Below are 21,346 nucleotides of genomic sequence, written 5' to 3'. Positions count from 1 at the left end.
TACTAATAATGTGCAATTACTTTAAATGTATATACAATTACATTTAAATATATTCTGTGCACCAGGAAAGTCTCTTGTATCTGATCTTCGCTTGAAATATGCGGAGAAGAAATGGAATGAGACATTTCAACTGGTTCGTAGGTGCATGGTATGTATTCCTACTGAAAGCGTATACAATGCTTTCCACGTTCTTTTAAGTTAGATTTTTGCGGAATTAGAGCTGTATTAAACATCACACTATGTAAACAAGAGCTCGTTGGATGCTTGTGTCCTTCCCCTATGTGTCCCCAAGGCAAAGTGTCGTGTCCATTTTGCTCGTACATGGCGATATTTACCATTTAGGAGAATGTCCACATTTAGCAGGAGGACTTTAATATCCTTCGTTTTGTCGAATCTCCCCCTGGCAGAAGGTTTCCCTACCACAATTTGACCTCTCTAGAAGACATCTTAATCCGATCTAAAATGGATACACAAGAGTCAAAAACCAATGATTTGGAATAGCAAAATAACTTGTTTGTAGGCTACTGTTTTTCGAAGGGTGGTGTCAGATAGGTAAATGTGGTCTGGAGTCTCACATGCTTAGTCTGTCATGGAACTCTTGGCCTTCTTCCTGGTCCCTTTCAACTCCTCATGCTCCCTAGGGCCACTGAGACCAGACACGCATTTAGAGGAAATGAACCCGGTCCACTCTTGCCGAATGTTACCTACACGGATTGTTATTGATCTTTCTACTGTAGCCTTGTTGGTTGTTGCCCCTTTGAATGCATCCCAGAATGCTTAAGGGCCTTTGTGGTTTACCCTTGTTAATTCAAATGGCAACTGAGATGTATTAAAATGTGTGACAAGGGAATGCAGAATAGTAGATTAAGAGTGATGATCAGCTGAATGGATGGATATCTGAGGGATCATCAGTTCTAACCGTATTATGTGCTGGAAGGCAACAGCACACACACACACACACACACACACACACTCATTAGATGATTGATGTCAAGTGAGCTGTTGGGATCCCGGTTTATTGCCCTGGTTAAGACACCATATAAACTCCTGTCTCATCGCTCAGCTTTGCAGATGGAAGTCAGCAGCCACGTATACTACTTAGATGTTATTAAATTGAATTGGCAGAGCTTTATCGCCCTGTACAGGTCAATACACATTAGAGTAATGGAATCTTATTCAAAAGCACCATAAACAATTGAGCTAACCTGTAGAGAAATGCCCTGCTCTCCAGCTACCCTGCCCAGTTAGGGTTGACCTATGGTTTAGTTTGATTTGGTACGGTCGAAGCAGGGACAGAGATGATTGCTTGGCTTCACAGGAAGTTGAACTTGGCAGCGGTCAGTCTCCCGGGCCAGCAGAGGAGGGGTCAGTCAGAGGCTGGAGTTATGGGGCAGTGCTATGGGACATGTGATACGGTGTATGTGTGGGCCGAGGGGATATGGATGCTGGAACCGGGCCATGCGGATGTCTGCCAGCGATGATGTTCAAGCTTAAGTACGTTCAGTTCCTGGGGAACTCTCCTTGGTGCGGGTTTTTCCTACTTCCTATTAAACACAGAGGTCAGAGTACCTGTAGCTTTTCGTGGCTTCAGCAGACAAACATCTTAATTTAATACTTTATTTGCGACATTGTTCTTTGCAGGATAAGTCCAGAGGTGACCCCAAACCCTGTGAGCCACTGGTTAGATGTCTGAAAAGACTCCATGAAGTACTCAATGGTAAACAAGCAAAATCGTTTTGTATTTTTTTATGCATTTCTGAACCCTTGTACATTGTATGCTACGGGATTAATGAATGTATTTTTCTATTCTGAGTGTCAGTGTCCACTCTGAGTTGCATGGTGTCCCGTTTGGAGATGGTCGCCAAACAAAGAGGGTAGAGAACTATTGCTTTACATACTTTCTATCATTTGGTAAAACCACTGTTTACTCTTTTTTTTTTCCTCTGCAGGATCGAGGGACTTGATTGAGAATTTTGATGATGCTTAGTAAACATATTAATCTCCCTTATATTTAACACAGTTGTTATCTTTCTTATATTCAGAATGGGGTCCTACCTGAGTCCCAGTGAGACCACCTGCTACCTGACGGCCGACCTGTTCTACCTGGAGGTGCTGCTCCTGACAGGTGGAGGGGTGGAGGATGTTAAAGTGGCCCAGCATGGAGAAGCTCCTGTGGTAACAAACTGCTGCTTCTAGCACTTCACAGCCTGTCTGCCAGCTTCATAGAACGAGCCATTCTGAAGCTAACCTCTTGTGTGTTTTGTTTCCTAGTCAAGTGAGTCCCTTCTAAAGCTGCTGAGGTAAGAAGCGAATCCTGTTGACACGACTGTACAAATACTGTGACGATGAGGTGTTTGGTGACTACTCTTAATGTGTCACAGGTCACAGAGATTTGAAGAATTCTCGGGGAAGCTTGAAGGCCTTGCGTCCCTCTACAACATACCCGGAGACAAGTAATGTTGACAGTATAACTGTAGTTGCCGGTTTAACTGTCATTTTCTGTTGGTCACTGGTCATCATTGTTTGGGGTGTAGTCATGTTGTTGTGTGGCGAATGTCTGTGTTTGTTCGACAGTGAGACCAAAGTCAAGATATTCACATCGCTGCAGCACCTAGGGAGAGATCTGCAGAAGATATCACATTTGCCAAGGCAAGTTCATTCTGTTACTTGTTGATGGAAGTAGTGTTCTCGTCTGTGCCGTCAACTTTCTGAAGTGCCTCACTATTTTGTTTTTTTCCAGAGCACTGAAGGAGTATGATCCTCAAGTGGACATCATTCTCAATGGCAGACTTGGGTATCTGACTGTGGGCAGAGAAGGTACAGTGACATATAGAAGATACTAAATGGCCAGATGGCCTCATAGTCACTGAAACCCAATTATTGTCTTTCCCAACTTAGGCTGTCCAATGAGCATTCAGTTCTTCGTGAGTCCTTCAGACATCCTCCTGGGGTTGTTAGGACCAGGTAAAGTAGGTCACTGTCTTCCACACACACACATTCTTGACTTCATGGTCTGACAAAGTTCTCCTAATCTCAGAGAGAGAGAGTGTTGGCCAGGTGACTCTGGTGACAGTGGGACCCAGTGAGTCCACCCACAAACTCCAGATGACATCACTGCTCCCACAACCACCTCAGCTTGACTCTCAAGGGTACCCGTGACTGCGTTGATAGTCATCTTGTCATCTCAATCGTGAGGTCATCACAACAGGCGGGGTTTCTCTCACTGTTGTCTCTCGCTGGAGTTTTGAACGTTTCCTTTTCCCCTTTGACAGTGACCCAGTGTTCAGCCCTCTGAGTGAGGCGACATGTGAGGCTCTGCCCGCCTACTTCCTTCTTAAGCTGCAACAGCCGCTGCCTGTGCTCTCTGCTTTTATCAACAAGATCAACCAAATCACAGGTGTTGATCTGTTCAGGTTTTAAATGTGAACCATCCGTCTAGGTTTGTTTAGCATTTTTCTGGGCCACAGGTTTTCTGGTGTGTGATTCACAGTACTGTATCTCTCGGCGGTGTTGGCTCTCCGTTTCATAGGTGTTGCCATACCAGAACCCGACCTGCAGTGGGCGCCCTTACCCCAGTTGCTGATGGAGTTATCAGGGGCAGGGGGAAAGGACGGGGGTGAAACATTATCTGGGCCAGAGTCAGACACCTTCTTCATTGTGGTATTCCTTCAGGAACAGAGTGTACCTCTCTTAAATGAGTCATTTACCATACTGACCCTCTTTTTCCATCCTTCTCTCCCCCAGTCGCTTCCTGGCGAAGTGCACAGCTATGTGGTCCCAGGCACTGCATGGGCTGGAGGGACTGGTAAAGGGGCCATGGTGGGCAGCATCCCCTTCACCCACCCTGCCCACGTCCCTGCCCTGCTGGAAGTCCTGCGCCATCAGTGTACCATCAACACCCTGCTGGCCAGCTGTGGGACCGCGACCCGGCGCAGCCCAGGTGAGCGGCTGGCGGCCCTGGTTTCAGTGGCGCCGCGCAGCGCAGAGTCTTGATTGCGCGTGTCGACGGTAGTCATTGATCTGCAACGGATGCCTGTCGTCACATGTGCCCTTCAGGATCGGCGTGTGATCTGTACTGCGAGGTCCTTCCAGTGTGCGAGTCCAGCTTCTCTGTGACCTTTCACCTTTCTGAGAGTGACTCTCTTGCTGTGTGTAAGTCATGCCGAATGCCTAGAGATTAGGTGGCATTTTGAGGATCCATTAGAGGTTTACTTTGTAAGTTTTTATATGATCGTATCATATGATTCCTTTCGATAGTGGTTGTAAATGTGGAAGACCCCCAACATCTTAGATGCAGCCTGTTTGCGTCAGGATTAGAACACTCACCCATGGATGAATATATCTCTAAAGTCCTAAAGAGGTATGTTAGGATGTTCAAGTAGTGTTTCCCCAAACGGGTCTTCATTTATACAATCATACCTAATTAAACAGCTGAACAAACGGAGTTGCATCAGTAGTGTGTGTACTAATTCTTCACCGTCGTGTGTTGCTGGCTTTCCCAGATGTCTGTCCATCCCGGTGACCATGAGGGCGTTAAATGGGAAGCTGGACAAAAGAATGATTCCCCAGACTCCGCCCGCCCGTGTCACTCCCCTGGCAGGTGCCACTTCGTCTGTCCTCGTGTCCCTGGACGCCGTCAGCCCCAGTGTCACTGAACCCGGCCGTGTCCAGTCTCCTCCCTCCGCCACCATCTCCCAGAGTGTACCTGGAGCAGATGCCATGGCTGCGGTGTCTGCCTCCGAGTATTATCTCATGTCTGTAACCGCATCTCAGCCTGTTTCTGATTCCAATACAAGCCTTCCTGCCAACCCTTACCCCTGTGTCTCTGTGGGTGTGTGTCCTTCGCACTGGATAGCCAGCAGCAACCACCTTCCAGAACTCATCTAGGGGTCTTAGTGTGTAGCGTGTGAACCACAAAGGATGTGGGTTATAAGGCTCTAAATGATAGCTTTACATTTTTTAAGATTCTCAAATAAAAGTACATTTCTAACCAGTATTTGTTTTGTTGCTACCAATCAACATAATTGGCTCTAAAAGTGTAATTGCTTTTATAAAAGTATGATTACTAGATATTTTTGTTGTTGCTTATAATCAAGGACTTAACCCACTGGTGTGAGAAGCCCACAATTAAAGTGAAATCATTTGAACTTAGCTGTGGCAGCCCTCTCCATGACACATGGAATACATTGGCAGTACTTTCCCTGATCCTTAGGGCTTGCTTGGAAAGCACTCTGAAAGTTGCATGACTCCCATGTGAATGACAGGTTAGGCTATTGTCAGTGTTTTTAAAGGGTCTGGGATTGCAGTGCGGCATGGGTGAAAGGATGGTCAAGGTTGCTTCATTGTTTTCATAGTTCTTTGTCCTTCTAGTCAAGGGCAGAAGGCCAAATGGTTTGTCATAATTTACGGGTATACTTCAAATATGGCAGATGGACAATGGTGTTTGAACCTGAAACGACTCCTGACCAGGCAACATGTACTTAAAAATATCTAACGTAGCACTGCATTGTCAGACTATATAATAATGAAGATTCACGTGAAGTGCCAATTTTGTACATGTTAAAATGAACCATCAGATTGTGTACTAGTTAGGGGTTAGAGTTAAGAATTGGTTGGTCACACCAGTTTTTATGAGTCTGGCTTCAGATCCATCTTGTTAATTTACCTCTCACGCTCATATGCATGGAAGTAGAACACATTCTTGGTGTTCATTCCGGTGTGGCATAGATTGTTGCCCATAAAGACTTTAAGGTTTGGCATTTGACCCTGAGAGGACAGCCAAAAAGCGACTTGATTGGTACCATGTAAGCCAATCAAACACTGTAAAAGAAGATCATGCAACTTAAAAGCATCCATATCCCCAGAACATGTCTTTACTGGTATCAACACCTTACCAGTTTAGCTGCAGTTGGAGATACATCCTTGAAACTGAAATGTTAGAGTTAGGGATTATGGAGATTGAGAAGCTTTTGTGCGTTTTTAGAATAGAGTTACAGTGTAGGCTTGTATGGTGATTGAAATATGGACGTTTCGGATGGTTAGGCCCCCAAACAGTCTGGTTTAACAACCTTTGAAAGGAATACAAAGGGTGTAGCCTACTGTGAGATATTGTATTGTTGCATATTAGTTAATTATTTTGAAATGATGACAAGAGTCAATTTTACATTGTGTGAACGGCCTTGGTCCCCCAGTACGTTCTGTCTCTTTAAATCTGGAAGAGAACTGTGCGTCTCGATTGTCAAAAGTTACTGGGCAGTCGTGGCGGCCTCAAGGACTGCACGCAACCTGATCAACAGCTGCTTGCCATTTAGAGCTTTTGAGAATGCTTTTTGATTCCTCTCGATAGCAGAGTTTGTAAAAACAATGCAGTCCCGAAAAGACTCGAAATTTGACAACGCTTGGACCTAAAACGTATTGTCTCCTCTTGAAGATGAAGTAATCCGGTTAGGTTTGCGTAATGTTGAAACGTTCTTACTCCCCGTTACTCCGTCAACATCTGGATTAACCATTTGAAGTCAACGGTCCAGAAATAATTCATTTTGAATCTATTATCTTGTTCGTTGGCTCTCACGAGTGTCCTGGACTGTAATTTTTTGGGATGACTTTTCGGATGAGTTTTGCACATAGATTATGCAGTCTTTAGGATGGGTGCGAACAATGGGAAACAGTACGGGAGCGAAGGTAGGTTTTTGGAATGTCCAGACTTGGTAAAAGTATCGTGAGGTGTTTGTGATTTTAAGATTGTAGTTTTCACCTCTCTTTTATCTTGAATTGTACGTAGCTTTGGGGATTTTTCCCCAGAATATGACATGACCCGTCTGGTTACGTCCCATTATTCGAGCAAACGTCCACCCCTTCTCCAGAAAATTACAGTAATGGGCAAGTCCTTGAATGATTTGCCGAAGTGTCCTTATTAAAGAAGTTAGGTGGTGTAGGGCACTCCGTTTCCGTGATGATGCAGGCCTTTGTATTGTATGAAGATGTATATTATACATCAAAAGCTTACCTCAGTGTCAGTGACAGCTATGGTGACATATGATGACAGTGGAGTGTAGTTCGAGTGGGAAGTTACATTTACAAGACACATTTCCCACATTTGCAGGAATGAAAAATAGGTAATAGTAAGATCAATGTCTATAACACATTTCAAGCTATGTTAACCCTTCAGCATCCTATCTGCATTTGGGAATTTGGTCTTATTAGTTTGTAATCACTTCTGCCATCTTCAACACCTCTACAGCAATCAATGCCTAAATAACATCCCCTTTAACACATTAGCAAAAGCAGAAGACAGGAAGTGGGATCTTTTTGAAAACTGTTTCCCACAAATACCAGCAGGCGCCTCGACCATCTCTTCCTCAGAATGGGTCAGCAGCACATGGAGTCTGGAGATGAGCCTAATGTGTACAATTACTATGGTTTGATACAGGTTATATGTTCTTCTTTTTAAGGATATTGTTCGCATTTTTCTTCATTGTTATGCTTTATAGTTTTGACTTGTGACATGTGACATGAAAGGTAGGGAGAGAGACAGGGAAGACATGCACCTAAGGGCCCGGGCCAGATTCGAACCCAGGGCCGCTATGGTAAGGACCCTGCCTTCATGGGATGCGCACTTATCCGGTGAGCGACCGTGGCACCTCAAGGGGTTTCACTTGGTTCTGTTGGAGAGTTCTCTATAGCATCACAGTGAAGACAGGGACGGAGCTAGACATTCGTGGCTGGAGGAGCCCACAGAAGAACATCTGCCTGGACCTTCATCGAGAGGCTGTGAGTCACTTTCGAGGACTGTGGTGGAAGCCAGAGCAGATGTGCTGGCTCGGTGATGTCACCACAACAACGTTGTCTGCCTCGCACAGCAGTTTGGAGGAGAAGGAGACATACGATTTGCATTAGGCCTCTCTAAAGGGTAGTAATATACGAGTCATGCATGTATGTGAGCCTGTGGATATGTGCGCGTGTACACATGTCAAGGGGAGATGTATAGAATTTGAAAAGCACTGTAAGCTAGTCGTACGAGTGAGGAGTTCCAAGAAGGCTAAACCTTTTAAACAACAGAGGCAGGCCTCTTTTAACAGACTAGCTCTACAGACTATATTTTCTCCTTTTGTGCTTTTACATGCACACCACTCAAGTCGACTCAGTGAAAACGACTGTCCTTGATGTGTGTGTACTTAGGCGTGAGTCGTGGGTGTGACTGTTTGGGAATACCTCTTAGCCTCTCACGCTGGGCGAAAGCACTGACCTCCTGTTCTTAGTGAAGCCACAACGCTGTATTTATGATCTGACGGAGGAATGAAGAGCAATAAACAACTGCCCCACCAGCAGGCCTCAGCTCCTCATAGGAGTCTCATGGAGAACGAGTGGAACCACAACTGGGGGAAGAGGGAAACAGGACCGAATCTAAACATGAAACGTTTACTGGTTTTATTTGTTGGCATCATTTTGGATTGTTGGTCATGAGTCGGGATTGGGCCATCTTCTCAGCAGTCCAATGGTGTAGACCTCATGCCCTGACTGACTGTGTTTCTTGAATGTTCTCTCACAGGCAAAGGGAGCTCCAGCATCTCTTCTGACATTAGTTCAAGTACGGATCACACACCGACTAAAGCTCCAAAGAATGTAGCTACCACCGAAGGTAAGGCATCTGGTGTTCATTATTCACCCCCCGCCCCCGCTCCTTTTCCTCATCCCCCATCTTCCCCCATCCCTTTCCTGAACCCCCCCCCCCCCCTCTTTTTTTGTTATACTGCCTATTTTTGGAGAAACTTGTGTGTTCCTGGGATAACCCTAAATTGAAAACAAACTCACGGCTCCCATCAGACCCAAGTAGCCAAAGGCCTTTCTTGTCCGCTATTTCAAACCTCCATCCCCCTCACAGTGGAAGAATGCTTGTCCAAACTGTGGTTATATCATGGCTAATGTGTAGCCTGTGTGTGAATTCTGCGTGTATGTGTGTATAGGTTTTCAGCCGTTTAGAATGTGTTTCACATAACTGTCTTTAGTGTCTACCAAGCTTCAATCTTCTGTTCCATCATATTCAAAGGTCAGGCAATTTTCAAACACTTAAATCCTCCCTTTTTTGCATAGTCTCCTATCTTTTTTTATACATGCTTTGAGGAATGAGGTATTGTGGGATTCAGTAGACCACAAGAAAAACCAACTCATAGTCTAGCCTGTAGTTTTAACTGTCACTCAGCCAGACAGTGGAAGGTGTAGATGAGGGACAGTAGAGATGGCTGGATGAACAAGGTCTCACCATGGCACTGCGTGGAACAGCAGATTTGAAAGCAGCTCTGTTGCAAGTGTGCCACTCTGTATGAATACCTCTGGCAAAGACCTCCGTCTACAATCCAGTCCTATAGAGTGCGGTTATGTAATAACAATCAATTGCGCGAAAGGTTAATGGGTCAGTTCATAGGGACTTTGAGTTGGTGCACAGTCTGAATTTCAGACAAGGCACTGTATTGTTTTTCTCTAAGCTGTGACGGAAATGCTGACTCACTGGAAATCTGCAAATCCAGAGGCTTCTGGAACACCAGACCAAGGAATTATGGGAAATGGATCATTTGGCTGCGTGTGTCTGCTGGTAGAACAACCTGTGTGAGACAGGAGGTCGAGGCTGGTGGCTGCCTGACCAGAATAGGCCTCCAGGGTTATGACAGAAATGGGAACCTTTTTCATACTGCTAAGTGGGAGTAAATGCATGGCCTGGAACTCACACAACCACAGTACCCCACCACCCACCCACCCACCCCGCCCGCCCACTCACTCACCCACCCCGCCCCCCACCCATCCCCCCCAGCCTTCAACACACACTTATATACAGAACACAAGCACACACACAAGCCCCAAGAGCCATTTAAACGAATCAGGATGCAGTCTGGCCTGCTCGGATTGTGAGTAAGATGATCATCTGGATCCATCAGAGGTTTTAACCGGTACGTGCTGTTGAATAGGAGCGGATGGTCTCCAGTCCGTGGATCGGCTCGTGTTAAGATTCAGCAGCGATGTTGTTTTAACAACACAGCACTCTCTCTCTCTCTTTGCTCTGTTATCATGCTGGCCCGAACACGGCCTTGACTTGGTTTTAAAGAGGAGTGTCTCACTGTGAGTATCAAGTTACTGTGAGACTCACTCTCTTGCCTATCCTCTGACCAGAACATCCAGTTGTCGGCCATGTTTCTTGCCATGAAGAAGCAAAAGGAAAAGGCACCTCCCACTCATGAAACCCAAGAACAAAAGCTGTGCATTTGGGCATTGCCTCGTGATGAAGTCATCCAGCATAATTTGAATTATTGAGGAGAGCTTGCGGCTGACGTGCTTACGAGCTGCCGACTGTGCATTCCTCCGGTGGGATGAGATTCAGCAGTCGCGTCACAGTAGGGCTTCACCTCTGACCTCTCGGCGTCTGGTCGTGGAAGCCCCTGCTCCAGCAGCCCTGTACCCCAGGGTACCTCAGGAATGTGGACATGGAAATAGCGTGCGTAAAATAGACGGCACGTCAGTGCAGTCGACAACCAGGACTGGTGTGGAGACGTGTCCTGCGTCCTGGGGTTGTGTGTCGGCCTTCTTCAGGCCCTGATAAGGGAAAGAGCAAGTGGGGAAGTTGAGCCTATCACGGCCATGTTACTGTGAGACAGTATGCTCGATACAGGCGTATCTGGGATTAGTTATGGCACCAGGAAGGCAGCGTAGAAACAGGGAATGCTGAGAAAAATACACATGCCTGCTTCCTTCCTGTCTGCCGGGGGAACAAGGGACACAGGATAACAGAGTGTGTGGGGAAAGTTATGTATTAGGGTGCTTGAGAGACTAATTCTCACTATTGAAACTTCAAGAGTAATTGAAAATTATTTAATAACCCACACATGGAACTTGTTACATATCTTACCATGAAGTCAGAAATAACGTTTTTGTCCTCAGAACTGTAATTGTTCTGGTGTGTTCCCCTGTGGCCTTCCTGGGGTCAGAACAAGGATCGTCTGAGCAGTCTAAACACTACTGAGTAAAGAACTCTCCTGTCTCCAACATGTTAATATTTTGACCCTCCCAAGGGCCATAAATCCCCCGTACTTCATCTATTTGTAAACCATCCCCTTACTCTCGTGAACTTTTTTTCATCCTGTCTATGGGACTATGCACTATGAATGATTCATCTGTGAAATATGTTGTTTGTGGATGTTGTCCTGTAATCAGGACAGCTCAGCACTGCTTGGATGTAAGGTTATCTTCACAGGGGCTCCTTGTGATTTCCTTGAGGTTCATTTTACCCGAACCTTCAGGTTGCCCTCCAGTCAGATTGTGAAGTAACGCAGGTCATACAGTCAGGGGCGTAGCCAGAATAATATATTTGGGTAGGCCTAGAAAAACATGGATAGGCATATTTTCCGTTTTTTTTACCTATTAACCTTTCGATGTGCACCCGGTGCATAATTTTTTCGGATATATTTTCGTTTTTGGGTAGGCCTTAGAACAAATTGGGTAGGCCCGGGGCTACGTCCCTGCATACAGTATATCTGCCATGGTGGCGGTCTCTTCCTAAACAAACAATAACAGACGCCTGACAAACTTCACACTCGGGTAGCCGCTGTGTGTTTTCAGAGCGTTGCTGAAACGTTTCGGCCGTGCCCAAGTTGTGGGTCCAGCCACCATTTGTTCTCCAACTCGACAGCTGTGTTGAGAGGTGCTCCGACAGGCAGGCTGGTTTGTTTAGAGGAGGAAGGCTCGCTGTTTCTACAGGGAAACGTCTGGCAGGTGCCAGACTAGCCCTCAAGACCCCCGACTCTTGTGTTTGACTGCTGCTGGGGGATTACCAGGAGCAGTGTTTGAGCTTTATCCCTGTCTGGGGAGAAGAACTTTAAAACATGTTCACTTGAGCAATTCTTTACAGATGGAATCGTATATGATATGTGTGGTGTGTACAGTATTGTGTGAAGAGTTAGTATGACTGGAGACAGGAGAAGGGTTTGCCTTACAGTCTTGTTTGTTTTACAAATCTATTGTGCTTATTCAATGGGAAAAAACCTGTGAAAGAAGAAGGCCATCGCTGTATACAGTCTGCTGTATCCACCACAGCCTCTGTCGACCTCCCCTCCCCCTTCTTGCTTCGCTCCCAGAGTCAGGAAATTTGAGCGAAAAGTCACCGAAAAGGGCTGGAGCCGAGATTGTGAAAGAAAAAGAAAAACAAGTGGAAGTGGTTTACTGAAGGAGGAGGGGAAGGAAGGCCGGCCGTTGAGCAGCTTTCCATCTCATAACTCTGCTCAGATCAATGCTTATTCCTCTCCTCTCTCTCTCTCTCTCTCTCTCTCTCTCTCTCTCTCTCTTTCTCTCTTTCTCTCGAACGCAGTTGCCATTTTGCTTTCCCTCTACTGAAACCCACTTTTCAGTATTATAACTACAACATGTTTGACAGGAGTGAGGGAAAGGAAGCCATTTGGCAGGAGCACACTCCTGCATGTTAGATTTTGGCCTCGCACGGATGGTTTGGCTTGCAATACACCTGGGTCTAAGTGATTATGTGTGCCAGTATGACGTCAGAGGTGGTTAACGGGCTTTACCTCGCATTGGCTGAAAGTTTTCTGGACTTATCTCCACCTCTCTCCTCCAGGTTTTTTGTCATTACGCAGCATAGAGTGACAGTCGAGACGGAGGCAGCTGTGACCTGTGGATGAGAGGAAAATGACAGCCCTACATCCTTACACCCCTCACTGCCAAAGAGGGAGACTTGTAGCAATGTTGCCTTCCAAGCTCCCTGCCTCCTACCCCCTTCACTCTCTCTGGGGCTCCCACCACATGAGATCACTACATCGGTTCCCCATCATGACCAAACCAACTCTTTGGGCTCGTGTTGGTTTCCCCCAGTCCTCTGTGATCTGATGTGCACATGTGTGGCGCGAGGCAAATGCTACCCACGGTTTTACTGTGGCACATTTACCGGAGCTGTCACCCCACACTTGCTGTCTGTACTGCACCTCATCTAAAGGTGGCCGAACGTTCAAAAACCCCACCTCAAACTCACTCAATGGAGCGGAAACTGTTTGCCCGCGCTTGATATCCTGATTTAGCGAACGGTAAATTCTGCGTCACCTCCTTATGTTTCACAGTCAGTGCTGTGCAAGAGACTGGATCAGTCGGGTCCTGATGCAAGATTGCTTTTGGAGCCCAGAATGTCATCTCCGTTCTGGGGAATTAGTACTGTGATAAATAGACACACACAAAGGCCTCTCGCTCTCTCTGTCTCTCTCTGTATCTCTCTCTGTCTCTCGCTCGCGCTCTCTCTTTCTCCCTCTCTCTCTATGAGGGAGGGAACTATAGTAGAGCAAACCCCAGGTCTGGCGGTCTGTCGGATGTTTGAGCGCCTGCAGTCCTTGCAGAAGATTTACGATGTGAGGAGACGTGAGACGGAGGGGGAGGAGAGAGGGAGGGGGAGGCGAGGGGAAGGAGAGGATAGGAGAGAAGGAGGTGGAAGATAGAAGGAGGGGGAGAGGAGAGGAGAAGAGAGAAGGAGGTGGAAGATAGGAGGAGGGGGAGAGGAGAGGAGAAGAGAGAAGGAGGTGGAAGATAGGAGGAGGGGGAGAGGAGAGGAGAAGAGAGAAGGAGGTGGAAGATAGGAGGAGGGGGAGAGGAGAGGAGAAGAGAGAAGGTGGTGGAGTAGTAGAGAAGGAGGAGGAGAAGGAGAGGAGAGCAGAGCAGAGAGGAGGATGATGAGGACAAAAGGAGGGGGGAGAGGAAAGCGAGAAGGGGGGGGGGAGAGGAGAGAAGGAGGAGAGAGCACGAGAGAAGGGGGGGGAGCGCAGAGAAGCAGGAGGAGAGGGAGAGGAGAACAATAGAGAGAGAGGGAGGGGGAGGGATAGGAAAGAAGGAGGAGGAGGATAGACAGAGGGGTGGAGAGGAAAGAGGGAGAGGGAGGATAGGAGAGGGGGAGAGCCTATGTGTCCTTGGAGCCGACAGGGAGGCCCTCAGAGGCCCTGAGTCTGGAGGATACTCATGTTGTTTTTGGGGGTGCATGTCAGAGGTTCAAGAGGAGCCCTACTGCACATGCTCAGTGAGATACATACTAGGTGTGGGAGCCTGGGTCGGGGCTAGAGAAAGGAGAAGGCCATGGGGGTGGGAGGGAGCCAGGCATTTTGAACTCCCACAGTTTCCTGCCCTAGTATGCACGTTGTGAGTGGAACGCAAGGCCCCATTGTACTCTGAGCTTGTCTAGTGACGTAACAGCTTCCTGTAGTGAAGGCCCTTGTGATAGGCAAGCTGTTCGGCCACACTGAAATATCAACTCACACCTCAGCAACTGACCCTGCCCTCCCACCTAACTCTTAACTCACAGCACGGTTGCACAAGCATCTTGCATATACTCTTGTCAAATGTACTCAAATCAAACTGAAAATCTTGGGACATTCTGAAATCCCCCAAATCCATGTGGATTTTCTCATGACATGCTATTTTCCCCCTAGGTGGATTTGGAAAAGTGACTTGACACAAGACAATCAACTGCCAGTTAGTGTTTGAAAGTTCCCTCACTTTCCCACGGCATCCCCATGGTCACCCTTCTAGTCAGGGCAGGAAGACCTCAGTGGAAAGTCTGGAGGGAAGGAATGTGTCACAGGAGTACTGGCACTGATGTCATAGATTGGTCTGTCTTGCCAGATGCTGCAGCATTAGTCGAGGAACTTTCTTCACTGTCCTGAGAGATCTTATGAAGAGGTCCTCGGTTTATTACTGGACTGCGTCAAGGTTTGACCTTGTCTGATGTGCACTTGTCTCAGGCTCTGGTATCAGCAGCCTTTTTTTTTTGTATTTTCTTTTTACTTATCTTCCCTCTTTTTGGGGGGGGGGGTGGCCTTCTCTCACTTTCTCCCTCTTGTGGTGCTTGTGTGTCGGTTCTCTCCCCTCCGGCTCTTTTCCCTTTCGTTCGTCCTCTACGTTCGAGCCACTTTAACGGATGAACTCACCGTACCGACACGTGCACGTGCCCGGGCTCTTGTGCATGCAGTCGCCGAATCTACCGATGCTTCTCATTGATTGACTTTGGACTTCCGGTTTTAAAGAATGCTTCACCACATGCGAAGTGAGCTTAGCCTTTGTTAATGAGATCCTGCTGAGGAGAGGGTTAGAGGAGAGGGAGAACTTCAGTGGATCGTTACTGCATAAGGCATCCATGGTGAATGCTTTGGTGTGGTGACCCACTCAGAGCACACGCATTTCTTTTTTATTTTCCTCCCTGTCTCTTGTGCCCAGTCCAACTTTAAAGGCCAGATGTTCGACTGTTTCGCCTGATATCTCCGACTGAAGAAAGTTTCCACTTATCGGGGGTTCATGTGAAGGGCAATGCAGGTTAACAAACAGGTTTGACAATCAAAACAAGAAGTGTTTGTGTTTGGAACGGTCAGGATTGGTTGGTAGTTCCGTGCGAAAATAGAGAATTCAGAAGCTGGAGAAGAGTTGGACTCTGTAAATGAAGTTTTGAATTTGGTCACTAAAATTGAACTAAACTGAGTGGTTGAGCACGCTGCCAGGCCATAGCCACAAAACAAAGACTGATCTATATTGTTCCAAGATGTTCTTCTCCGTGTTTCAACCTGGGATTGTTTCTTTTTTCAAGTGATTTGTTTTGGCTGGATCCTCATGTTATGTCTGCCTTGTTGTTTATCTGCATACTTGTGTTGGTCTACAGTTCCACCAGCTTTGTTTGTCCAGGGTTGACGGTTTTCACAAGAAGACCATAATGAACTTGGACTGTCAAAAGAGACTTTGTGTGACTCCTAATGGCGAGGGAGTGTTTGGCTCGAGATGTTGTGCCCGTCTTTCGGCATCTTTCCAAGATCGGGTCCTCATGAAGCATAGAACCACAGAGGGAAGTTCAACTTTTATAACTTATGGTCTGGCTGGAGAGGTTCAACCCATGCGAAGGTTGGAGTCGACGTTTTCTCGTAACACTCTGTTTTCAATCAAAAGTTATTAAACAATTGAAACTGCTGAGAGGTCTGTTTCCTCTGCAAACAGTAGTGGGGTAATGTTTAGCAAGGGGTTTGGATCTTTGGTTCTAGTCTGTGAAGAGCAGACTTTCCGACTCAAACCACTGCTTCACACTTGATCCGTGTTTATTCATTGATAGAAAGCAGATGGCACCATCAGCCGGTTGACAAGGCCTTCTTGGTCTCCTTGAGAAATTCATCTTCTTTTTTTGGTTTTACCCATCCTTATAAACTCCGCTGGTCCTCAGAAAAGAAACCCAGGTGCTCGCTCCGAAAATAGAGTGAAAAGAACACAATGGGAAGCTGTCTTTGGTGAACTCTTCCCACCAGCTGTGCGGAGGGCGTGGATAGGAGTGATGGGAGGGAAACGTAGCCTAATTAACAGCACTGGGATTCTCTAGTCTTGGAACACTCATAGGATCAGTGACACGTGTAATTACGCCATTTGGAAAGTCGCTTCTTGGCCAGTGGCAGATGGTTGTGTCTCCTGCATACTGTGCGAACTCCACTGCATTAGCCAGAGTGTGGATCATTAAGCAGTGGCCTGCTCATCCATCACATCCAATAGATCAAGCGGCGTAGCTGTCAGGCATTCCCCAGGCAGATGTTTTCCCCCTGTCCACCGCTCCGCTTGTGCGGAGTGATATGTCGTATGTGTTTTCCAAGTTATGTCGGAGAAACATTGCCTAAACACAGGCTAAATCCACAAACACGAGGGATTAGCTGAGGAATCTGCACATATTTGTGAAGTACTAGAAAAAACAAAGGAGCTTAGAACAACTATTTGCCATCACTATTTGGACAGGAATGAACACATTTGAGAGGCATATCATTTGAGAGGCATATCCCCCCCCCCCCTTTTTTTTCTTTCTTCGGGCCACTAAATCCCCTGGGTGTTGATGAAATATTGGTCCTCTATTGAGGCTCTGTGGAAGTGATACGTGTCACCACAAATTAGATCTGCTTTCGGGGACACATCCAACCGTGACCACTGTACATGCTGGCGTTTCATGTTAAACACGTCCCATCATTCAAGTGGAACCCGCTAAGAAAGGACCACCCTAGAGAAGTGCAGCCCAAGTGTTCTACCGCCAAGGCCACCACTAGCCCCTGATAGCTACCAACCCACAACCACAGCCCAATGACATTTCCGATAGTGGATGAGATATGTTTTCCCAATATGGACTTCTAGTATGACGTAAAGATTTCAGTCCTCAAGCTCTACTGTTTATAAGTATTCTTTGGGTTTGGAGAGTTTTTGTCTGAGGCCTAGCGAGGAAGGCTGTGCCTTTTTCACCTCGTGTTTCAGTCAGGTCCAATAGCAAGGACATGTCCCCGGGAGAGGATGAGCCTGTGGATGTCATCACTCCCTGGCCAAGTCAGACTGATCTCAGGTCAGGCCTGGAATGCACATCTGCAGGATGGAGTAGCTGTCTGTCTGTCTGTTTACCTGCCTGCCTGACTGCCTGTCTGTCTGTCTGTCTGTCTGTCTGCCTGTCTGTTCACACAAATCTACATGACAGGCAGAAAGAGGGACACACAGACAGCCCAGACACAGCTGACAATGTCTGCAAGCATCTATAAATCCACATAATTGAATTTCCATGATTAACGTTAAAAGCTGCCTCTAAATGTCCTACTTGGATATTGGCTGCGGTGCCACCATATATTTTGATATCACATTACACCATAAAGTGTCCAGTTGCTGCTCGTGACTAAGGTGTGACCCAAATAATAACCAGAGACCAGCCATAACACCAATAATGTTGAATTACTCTGTAGGTCAGGATCTTGGCATCGGTTTGGCATTGGAACAGTATTTGTTGTCCTTTTGGGAATCATTTATTAATGGTGGAGAGATATATCGTGGAGCTCTTTCCCACACTCATGTTTTCGTGCAGGAGGCTTGACAGCTGAAGAAAATGAAGGTGGGGAGATTAAGACACCGGCATATTTCCCCTAAACATTTCTCCTCTTATCATGCAATTGTACGAGTGTCCCAGCCATAAGATTCATATTTCAACATGCGCTAATACCTCATTCCTAGCTGATAATACCCCTCGGCACACCAGGACAACTAAGGTGACATCACTTCCTTTCAAGGGCTTTCAGTGATTCTTATCAGTCCGAGTAACCTCCCCTGCTTTCAGGGGTGAGGAGGAGGAGACGATAACATCAGCAAAGAGCACTCAGCACCCTGCCTATGATCTTCTGGCCCCACCAATCAGATCTAACACAGCGGGCCAAAGTGGGCGCGGCCGGCCCGGTCTCACGCCACCATCGCCACGGTGATGGGATCCAGCCGGAGCCTCCTCTCACGCCTGCAGCCGCTGGCCTCCCGGCGGCGCCGTGCGGCAGGCAATCAGCCGACATCTGTCAGGAAGGAGCGCTGTTTACACAGGGCCAGCCGCACAGCACCAACCGCACCACCAAGAGCCTCAGTTGTTCACTTTGAACCAGACGGGTTCTTCTGATAAGGAGGCCCCCTCTGATTGCCGTTTGAGCGCGTGCGAGATAAACTCGACACTTCGTTTTCACACAAACATCCCATAATGGCAACATAATGACATCCATGGCAACACTAGTTTGGCCCGGTTGATGATAAAAGAGTGAATGGCTATGGTGCCATCTGTGATACAAAGGATTTGAGTTGCTTTGCGTTCTCATGGAGTAGACAATAACAAATGGCTTTATTGTTTAAAAAAAATAAGGCAGCGGTCAAGTGTTCCATAAAAATGAATGGTTAGAAAATGTTCCTCCGCAATAGCAAAACAAAATTACAAATGAAAAATGTGTATTGACTTCTGTGGGAACAATACTTCATAGTTTTCAGACTGAGAAAAGACACACATTAACACGAAAAGTCTCCTTTTTTTCTCCCTTCTACAATGCATGTGATTGATATCTTTCTCTCTGCTTTGCCTCTCTGTCTCACTCTGTCTCTCTCTTTCTCTCCCTCTCACACTCTCTCTCTCTTTCCCTCCCCTTTCTCTCCATATATTCAGGCTCCGACCCGAGCGTGCGGACCCTAAGCACCCCCAGCCCTGGCCTCATCCTGCCCCCCTCCCACTCCCCCCTAGCCCTCCCCAGCAACGGCCATGAGTCCACCTCCTCCTCCTCCTCCGCCCCAGCAGAAACAGTTGCCATGGTGCATTCCCAACCGGGCCAACACACACGCACCCGCCAATCAAAAGGCCACCACCACGCCGCCATCGACCTCCTCCCCGACCACATCCTCCTGCAGATCTTCAGCCACCTGCCCACCAATCAGCTGTGCCGCTGCGCGCGGGCGTGCCGCCGCTGGTACAACCTGGCGTGGGACCCTCGCCTGTGGGCCACGGTCCGCTTGACCGGGGAGCTGCTCCACGCCGACCGCGCCCTCCGGGTGCTGACTCACCGGCTGTGCCAGGACACCCCCAACGTGTGTCTGACCCTGGAGACGGTGGTGGTGTCTGGCTGCAGGAGGCTCACCGACCGGGGCCTGCACATGGTGGCCCAGTGCTGCCCGGAGCTGCGGCGCCTGGAGGTGGCCGGCTGCTACAACATCTCCAACGAGGCCGTCTTCGAGGTGGTGTCCCGCTGCCCCAACCTGGAGCACCTCAACCTCTCAGGTAACCTCGGGAGGCGTGTCTCTTGGGTCATTATTCTGGGAGTCCCAAGTTGTGAGTGAGTTGAATCGAAAGTGCCGGGTACTCCCAAACGTAGCAGGCAAGGTTGCTGAACCGTCGAGCGTGCTTTGTCCCCAGCTTTGTCGAGGAGTGGCTGCTACTTGACATCACAGACATCTGCGGTCCACCGCTCAAAGAGCCATTCTTCTCAGTCCTTCTCCGGCTTCTCCTGCTTCTGGAGCTGCTAAAAGCATTAAAGGAGTTTGGAGCGCTCTGCCAGCCTTCTGCTCCCATGTGGGGGAGGAAAGGCTTGCTCCAGCTCCGAGAGCAGGACTGTGTTCCTCCACACCAGCTAGTGCACCAGTCTGCTGCTTTCATCAAGGAAATGACACAAAAAACATTGACTTTGACTGGACTTTGGTGGCCAAGTGAAACCAGCACCATTAACCAAAGGAAGTAGGCTCTTTGTTGTAAAAATAGTCTCAAACGCTTGCGGGGTATTCTTAAAGCTTACAATAATGAAATGAAGATGTAGTTCTTTAACTGGAAAGGATTGATCCCCAGACACGTTTTTTTTCCCCCAAGAAAAGGGACTCGATATTGTTATATCCAAGTTGGTCATGCCTTTAGAGGAAAGTAGGCCTGTGGGTTAGGCCGTCGGCCAGATAGAGCAGGTTCTGCTATGGCACCCTCAAGTGGTCTTGTATTGCTTCGTCATCCCCAAAAAAGCCATAGAGAAACCAGTAACCATGCTCAATGAAATCACTGCTAACAGCAGAGTTAAGATCAACTCGTTAACCTCCCCGTTCCCTCCCTGTTCCCTCCCAGGCTGCTCCAAGGTGACCTGCATCAGCCTCACCCAGGAGGCCTCAGTCCAGTTGCCCCCCCTGCACGGCCAGCAGATCTCCATCCACTTCCTGGACATGACCGACTGCTTCTCCCTGGAGGACGAGGGCCTGCGCACCATCGCCTCCCACTGCCCGCGGCTCACCCACCTCTACCTGCGGCGCTGCACGCGGCTGACGGACGACGCGCTACGCCACCTGGCCCTCCACTGCCCCTCGGTGCGCGAGCTCAGCCTCAGCGACTGTCGCCTGGTGGGGGACTTTGGGCTGCGCGAGGTGGCCCGTCTGGAGGGCTGCCTGCGCTACCTGAGCGTGGCGCACTGCGGGCGCATCACCGACGTGGGGGTGCGTTACGTGGCGCGCTACTGCCCGCGGCTCCGCTACCTGAACGCGCGGGGCTGCGAGGGGCTCACGGACCACGGGCTGGGGCACCTGGCGAGGAGCTGCCCCAAGCTGCGCTCCCTGGACGTGGGCAAGTGCCCGCTGGTGTCGGACAGCGGGCTGGAGCAGCTGGCGATGTACTGCCAGGGCCTGAGGAGGCTGAGTCTGAGAGCGTGTGAGAGCGTGACGGGACGGGGGCTGCGCGCGCTGGCTGCCAACTGCTGCGAGCTGCAGCTGCTCAACGTGCAGGACTGTGAGGTGTCGCCGGACGCGCTGCGATTCGTCAGACGACACTGCAGACGTTGTGTCATCGAGCACACAAACCCTGGCTTTTTCTGAAAGAGGTGGAAAGACGGGGGGGACGGTGTTTGATTCGGGCTCTGACAAGTGGATGTTGCAACATTCCTGCTCTGGGGTTTCACGCATGAGAGGAGCAAAGTTGTGGAAGCTGGTGTGCAATATTTGCCTTTTTGTTCATTCTTTACTTGCATGGTTGTTGATAATGCTGTTCTTTGAGTACATTTATATGGAATGT

General features: G+C 48.2%; 2 protein-coding genes across 2 annotated transcripts; both read left to right on the top strand.

The window, feature by feature from the left end:
• Positions 1-92: 92 nt before the first annotated feature.
• Positions 93-4,921, top strand: zgc:111976 (uncharacterized protein LOC553663 homolog). Its single transcript, XM_047023338.1, has 16 exons — positions 93-148; positions 1,642-1,717; positions 1,814-1,874; positions 2,043-2,175; positions 2,272-2,300; positions 2,382-2,453; positions 2,575-2,649; positions 2,741-2,817; positions 2,899-2,964; positions 3,038-3,149; positions 3,273-3,397; positions 3,530-3,660; positions 3,745-3,940; positions 4,057-4,152; positions 4,258-4,360; positions 4,503-4,921. The coding sequence occupies exons 1-16, from the start codon at positions 146-148 to the stop codon at positions 4,885-4,887; spliced, it is 1,740 nt and encodes a 579-aa protein (XP_046879294.1). The 5' UTR covers positions 93-145; the 3' UTR covers positions 4,888-4,921.
• A 1,335-nt stretch (positions 4,922-6,256) lies between these two features.
• Positions 6,257-21,278, top strand: LOC124470201 (F-box/LRR-repeat protein 7-like). The gene is made up of 4 exons (XM_047023970.1): positions 6,257-6,681; positions 8,549-8,638; positions 18,983-19,588; positions 20,414-21,278. The coding sequence occupies exons 1-4, from the start codon at positions 6,645-6,647 to the stop codon at positions 21,148-21,150; spliced, it is 1,470 nt and encodes a 489-aa protein (XP_046879926.1). The 5' UTR covers positions 6,257-6,644; the 3' UTR covers positions 21,151-21,278.
• The last annotated feature ends 68 nt before the right edge of the window (positions 21,279-21,346 follow it).

This window comes from Hypomesus transpacificus, chromosome 8 (assembly GCF_021917145.1).
Source record: "Hypomesus transpacificus isolate Combined female chromosome 8, fHypTra1, whole genome shotgun sequence".
NCBI lineage: Eukaryota > Metazoa > Chordata > Actinopteri > Osmeriformes > Osmeridae > Hypomesus > Hypomesus transpacificus.
The sequence above is the reverse complement of the archived record's forward strand: the minus strand, read 5'-3'. Positions and strand labels throughout refer to the sequence as shown.